This window comes from Salarias fasciatus, chromosome 17, assembly GCF_902148845.1.
Source record: "Salarias fasciatus chromosome 17, fSalaFa1.1, whole genome shotgun sequence".
NCBI lineage: Eukaryota > Metazoa > Chordata > Actinopteri > Blenniiformes > Blenniidae > Salarias > Salarias fasciatus.
Genome location: NC_043761.1, coordinates 3578321 through 3584534, shown reverse-complemented (window position 1 = coordinate 3584534; position 6214 = coordinate 3578321). Strand labels below are relative to the sequence as shown.

The following is a 6214-nucleotide window of genomic DNA, read 5'->3' as shown; positions in this document are numbered from 1 at the left end:
AGTACAAAGCGCTCAAAAAAACTGAGACAAAACGGACTTTTTAATCAATTTCACAGTTTGATCATCTGAAATAATCCGTTAATCTGACATAACGGACATTTTAATGAAGCTCGCAATCAGATAAATTAGGGAACATAAATTTGTGTTCCAAAAATAAATAAATAAAATATTGTTTAATGTATAATTCATCCAAGCTGAAGCATTCTTATAAAACCCTTAAATGCTTCACTGAATAAAAAATAATAACAATGACTTTATTACTGGGGAAATACAAAATATGATTAAAATTGAATGTAAATCTCATTATGTGCAAAAAAGTTTTGAAACCATATTAGAAACAGTCAAATAATTAACTGCATATTTTCATAATATGCAGACATGCATTGAATTATTGTCTCTATGCATGGATTTATGAAGTATTTGAAATATATGAAGTGTGTATTTCATGTAAATAATGAGGGGATTTATTAGTTGCATGAGAGCAACGTACATACAAACACCATCCAGCAGTGAGTTGCTCAGCTCATTTCTGCAGCATCAGCAGTGATCTGTGACTAAACTGCAACATGGCTGATTTAATTCAAAGAAAAGAAAAGCAAAAATGTGCCACACAAACCACTTCTAAACATCAGCACAGTAGGAGACTTTGAGCAAGCAGTTCCAACTGAAACACTTCAGTGGCCCACAAAAAGGCTCAATACACAAAATCCAGCCTTGGTATGTCTCCATGGAGCATGTCTGACATACCCTACGTGCCTGTGTGCAGAATAGCAATGGGACCACCGATCCACGGCTTGATCTGAGAGCTGACAGCACCCATCCCCCCACAGGCCCATCTGTGCTGCTCTGCATAGGCAAGCAGCCTTGATGCATGCAGAGGCTCCTGAGCTCTCGGTGCACACAGGACACATGCGACCCAGCCTGCAGATGTCATGCTGGTTTCACTGCTTTGATGCATTTTTTCACTCTTAAGACGTAAACTCCCCCCCTTGTTCCTTTTTGCATGATCATCACAGCCTGCAGCACTTAGTTGTTGGACATCATTGCCATTTCTAGACATGAAGGTTTGTCTCCCTGCAGACCCACTCAGGATGCATATAAACAGTCATTTCTGGAGCTAATTATCCCCTAAAAGTGGAGGTTAGCAGTACTTTTTCTCACAGGGGATGGAAGGAAGTTGCAAAGGCGCTGCAGAAACAGGCAAATATCTGTACTTTTAAATAAAAAAAAAAATTTTAAAAAAATCATTAAAAGTGACAGAGTTTATGAGATTTTGCATGACATTTAGATTTCAGATGGTTGAAGATTGGAGTGATATAGAAATATTAGAACTCATAGAGCAACAAACACAGAATGTAGATATTTCCCTTGTATTAAAAGACTGACGATATGATAAATTACTCTTTTTTTTAACTTTCCTAGACCCCTGGAAAAATATTTGTCACTGCTGTGGCAAATAATGTGGATTCTGCAACAATAAAATGTATATATACACATTACCCTGTAAATATCAAAACGTATTTTTTTCTAATTTCTAGTTATTTCGCTGCGAATAAATGGCTTCTGAAATACCTGAAAACGAATATTCGTCCAGATTTAATTGAACGGAGTGTTGTATTTTAGTATAAAAGCGCCACCTCCCGACTCAGAGGTAAAATCACTCCTTGCGCGCTCACGACAACTCGGGCGCGCACGTCGTGGCGCACCGCGGACGTCACGACGCACGGCGCCTGCTTCGCGTCGGGGATCATGGAGTCCTCAGTCCGGCACCTGCAGGAGGAGTTCAGCCCTCAGAGGCGCTGAGCTGCAATTCAGCGGCTGAATTCATGATAAGAGGTGAGAGGAATCATCGCAGACGATGCTTTATCGATTAACGCAGCTGTCAGGTCTTAATAATACCGCTATCAGTCATCAGGTGGCGTCTTCGCACAGAAAACATCTGGATTATTAATAAAAACAGTTTACATTCAGATTTTATCTTAATTTTTTGGTGTGTGCAATCATCTGTTAATGTGTGATGTGATACTTTCACCATTACCGTGGTAGGTGAAGAAATCTAAATATTTCAGTTCTCATTCATTCTGGTTACATAAATTGAAATTATCTATGTGATGGATGGGCAACACCTCAGATTATCTACTTTAATAGCTAATGTTATAAAATTAGTAATATATTATACGAATAAATAAAGTTATTGGTAATAAAACAAAATCAATGTAACCAATTATATTACATCTATCTAGAAGGATGGATAGATCTTTTTTTCATTTTGGCTTGGTGAAAAGTTATTACCAATTTGTTTTTTTTTTAATTAAAAAATGCATTGTTCTCTCAAAATGTCTTGACCTTTAAAATGCATTTATATTGTAGTATGGCAGATGTTCATATACGTTGACATTGGTGTTACATAATAAACCTGAGAAGATGAGCTGAGAATATATGATGGGGGCTGAATAATCTGGTGTTTTCTCCGTTCACTCGCTGGAGCTGGAGCTGGAGCAGGTCGGCTCGCTCACACCGGAGCCTGAAGATGAGGCGCGTGTCCAGAAGGAAAGCCCTGAGCCTGGTGAAGGAGCTGGACGCCTTCCCCAAGGTGTCGGAGAGCTACGTGGAGACGTCGGCGTCAGGAGGGACGGGTGAGAACGACTCTGGAGGATAAACTCAGCTTAACAGCTGAACCGACTCTTGACCTGCTGCTGTGCTGCAGTGTCCCTCATCGCTTTTAGTGCCATGGCGCTTCTGGCTGTCCTCGAATTCTTCGTTTATCGAGACACTTGGATGAAGTACGAATACGCAGTTGACAAAGACTTTTCCAGGTAAGCTATTCGTTAAAATTTGTTTAATTTAAAAACTGTAAAGTGATGGAATTGTCTTTTTGTTTTCCTCCCCTCATTACAGCAAGCTGAGAATCAACATTGACATTACGGTCGCCATGAAATGCCAGCGTGAGTATTCCAGCTCGGAGCTCAGTCCCTGCAGGTTAAAGTGATATAACCTCAGGTTGTGTTTCGGTCGAGCAGATGTGGGCGCAGACATTCTGGACCTGGCTGAGACGATGATCACCTCCAACGGCCTGCAGTACGAGCCTGTGAGCCCCGGCAGCGACACTCCACGTTTCACTCCGCCTTCAGCTGTTCTCTGATCTTCATCTTCTGTCTTTACCTGTCCGACCAGGTCATCTATGAACTGACCCCTCAGCAGAGACTCTGGCAACGGTGAGGACTTTTATTCCATTTTTGGGTTTTAAATTCAGTTTAATCAGGTTTCCAGCATCAGTTAGGGTCATTTTACCTCATCGTCTTTTCTGCTATTTGTCCTGCAGGACGCTGCTTCTCGTCCAGAGCAGACTGCGAGAGGAGCACGCTCTGCAGGAGGTGCTGTACAAAACCCTGCTCAAAGGCTCCCCGACCGCTCTGCCTCCACGGTCAGCCTGGAAACACAGTTTGTGAAAAAACAAAGTGAAACAAACAACAGTAATAAACAGTGTCAGTCAGTGGTGGGAAGCTTGACAAAACCTGTCTGTGAGCAGAGAGGACGTCTCTCTGGAGCCGCTCAGCGCCTGCAGGATCCACGGACACGTCTACGTCAACAAGGTGGCGGGAAACTTGCACATCACAGTGGGAAAGTAAGGGCGTGAAGATGAAAATCCCGATTTCGTCGTTTCTGATCCTCACAGCGCGGTTTTGTCTTCTCCAGGCCCATTCACCATCCTCAGGGTCACGCACACATTGCAGCTTTTGTCAGCCATGACAGTAAGTTGAATGAATTTACTTCCATCTGAACGCAGCTCCATAAATCCTCCACGCTGGACGTGTTATGCTTCTTCATTATAGCGTTAAACCATCAGCACAGATGTAGCCGAGCCGCTTCTTTTTCCTTTTTGCAATCACAGCGTACAACTTCTCCCACCGCATCGACCATTTGTCTTTCGGGGAGGAGGTACCGGGCATCATCAATCCTCTGGACGGCACCGAGAAAATCACCCACAACAGTAAGTTACTGTAATTCAGCAGATAAAAGTCCTGATGGAGCGCTTTGCTGCTCAGGAACGACTGAGGAGTGCTCCCTGCAGAATTAACCACGTGTTTGGACTTGGACTCTGTCGGTCCTCGGCTCACCTCGGACGATCACTGTTAAGTAGTTTTTTGACGGATGAAGCTTCTTCTGCACTGGGAGCGATTCGGAGGCACCGGTAACGAACCACAGCAGAGGAAAACATGTTTTTGAACCGTTTCTTGGCAAAAGTGACATTTAAATGTAATAATTGAGTTTAAGAACTCACTTTAGATGAATCCCAGAAAAGTAAAGTCGTCAAGGGTTTTATTAAATCTAGATCGTGGGTGTCAAACATAAGACCCGTGGGCCAGAACCGGCCGGAAAGAGGCTCCAATCCGGTCCAACAAGCAAATAGTAAAAATTCCAAAGAAAACACTGACGTTTCAACAGATAAAACACAAAATTGAAACTCGAGCTGAGAAATCAGTGATGCTGCCATGAAAGCTAGCGAATTAGCATTAGCCTCAAAGTTTGTAGAAACATTATTTTTGTACCTGAAAGTGTCCTTAAACTTGCTTTTATGTTGAGGTTGTCGTAATTTTATATTCAGGAATATTTCTGCATCTTTTTGGTTTTGTTCTGCTGCAGTCTGAACCCTTACCCTCGTTTCTTGGCTGCAGATAACCAGATGTTCCAGTACTTCATCACGGTGGTGCCGACCCGGCTGAACACGTACAGGATCTCTGCGGACACGCACCAGTTCTCTGTGACCGAGCGGGTGAGCGGCGCCCCCGGGAGGGCCCGAGGTTCTGGGCGGGTGGATCAGGGTGGATACTGACCGCCGTGCCGTCTGTCTGTCTGGAAGGAGCGGGTGATCAACCACGCGGCGGGCAGCCACGGCGTCTCCGGCATCTTCATCAAGTACGACACCAGCTCCCTGATGGTGACGGTCAGCGAGCAGCACATGCCGCTCTGGAAGTTCCTGGTGCGGCTGTGTGGGATCGTCGGCGGGATTTTCTCCACGACAGGCGAGTCGGCTGCGGTCAGGCTTTCAGGAGTCGTACAGATCGTACGACAGAGTTAAGAGAAAAAGGAAGAGTCGCTCGGATCATGAACAGGTCCTGACACATTAGATTATTGGATTTGTTGTAATCCAGTTTCTCCTCCCTCTCTCTTTAAAGGGATGCTTCACAGCCTCGTTGGATTTTGTTTCGAACTCATCTGCTGCCGCTTCAAGCTTGGAGCCTACAGGCCCAGAGAGGTAAATCCTCACTGCCGTGTTTCCTTTTGTGAATTATCCTGAACAGAATTCATAAGAAAAGAGTCGTCTCTGTGTGAAAACATGCAGAAAGACCGACTCCAGTTCCACCTGTTGCAGGATGTGCAGCTTCAGCAGCAGCAGACCAACAACCTGAACCACCACCAGACTCCTCTGCTGGACCAGGAGCAGCTTTAAACATCCTGGCCTCATCAGAAAGTCACAGAAAACTCATCACGCCCAGTGATTCTCATCTTATTTACTTCAATATTTCACTTGAAATGTGTAAACGGGGCTGAACCTGGGACTACAGCGATCCACACCCACGTAACAAATACAAGAACTTAAATATTGTAAGCCATAATGAAGGTTTCTCTGCTGCTATGTAGGTTTTCTGAAAAGAATTCTCTCCTCTCGTCCCCAAAACGTCATTTAACAGTAATGTGTGTGTGATTAGTTACATCCACTCCTGCAACATGTCAGCGGTTAGAGTTCATTCTTCAGCTCAGGTTTCTAAAATCAGCACAAATACAAACAAAAAAAGAAAACATAACACAAGAGTTCAGATATTTCTATAAAATGTCAGTGTTTTGTCATCCAGCAGGATCCGTGGTTTAACTGAGATCGCTTCATTTTTATTTATTTCGACTGTAAAATGCGTTTCACTGCCATTAAAGATGTAAAGCTGTCTGATAATCTGGTGTTGTCACCTTAAAGGATTCGATGATGATGTGATCAGTGTAACCACATTTTCGTTCTTTAAGGCGAAATTTCCATGAAAGCTCAGATCGCACATGCTGATGTATTATTAGCATTTAAAATTAAACTTGTTCTCCAAGTTTAGCTCCGAGAAGCGACGAGAGCCGCGCTGCTTATGGCAGAATTAAATCGAAGAAGAAACGTTTAAAGGACAAAGTGTTTCCTTCTTTTCTAGTTTATTTCAGTTTTTGCCAAGCAGAC

General features: G+C 43.5%; 1 protein-coding gene across 1 annotated transcript; it reads left to right on the top strand.

The window, feature by feature from the left end:
- Positions 1–1750: 1750 nt before the first annotated feature.
- LOC115403945 (endoplasmic reticulum-Golgi intermediate compartment protein 2-like) lies at positions 1751–6211 on the top strand. Its single transcript, XM_030113025.1, has 14 exons — positions 1751–1836; positions 2488–2636; positions 2708–2816; positions 2899–2945; positions 3021–3088; positions 3175–3215; positions 3323–3424; positions 3530–3625; positions 3697–3752; positions 3893–3991; positions 4677–4774; positions 4862–5024; positions 5178–5257; positions 5375–6211. Exons 2-14 carry the CDS (start codon positions 2531–2533, stop codon positions 5450–5452), a joined length of 1143 nt encoding a protein of 380 aa, XP_029968885.1. The 5' UTR covers positions 1751–1836; positions 2488–2530; the 3' UTR covers positions 5453–6211.
- Positions 6212–6214: the final 3 nt, after the last annotated feature.

Bases quoted from the DNA above. Each gene is read 5' to 3' on its own strand.
- LOC115403945 (XM_030113025.1), top strand. From the start codon at position 2,531: ATGAGGCGCGTGTCCAGAAGGAAAGCCCTGAGCCTGGTGAAGGAGCTG. The intron at 3,216-3,322 runs GTGAGGACTTTT...TTTGTCCTGCAG, and splicing joins CAGCAGAGACTCTGGCAACG to GACGCTGCTTCTCGTCCAGA. The intron at 5,025-5,177 runs GCGAGTCGGCTG...CTCTCTTTAAAG, and splicing joins CGGGATTTTCTCCACGACAG to GGATGCTTCACAGCCTCGTT.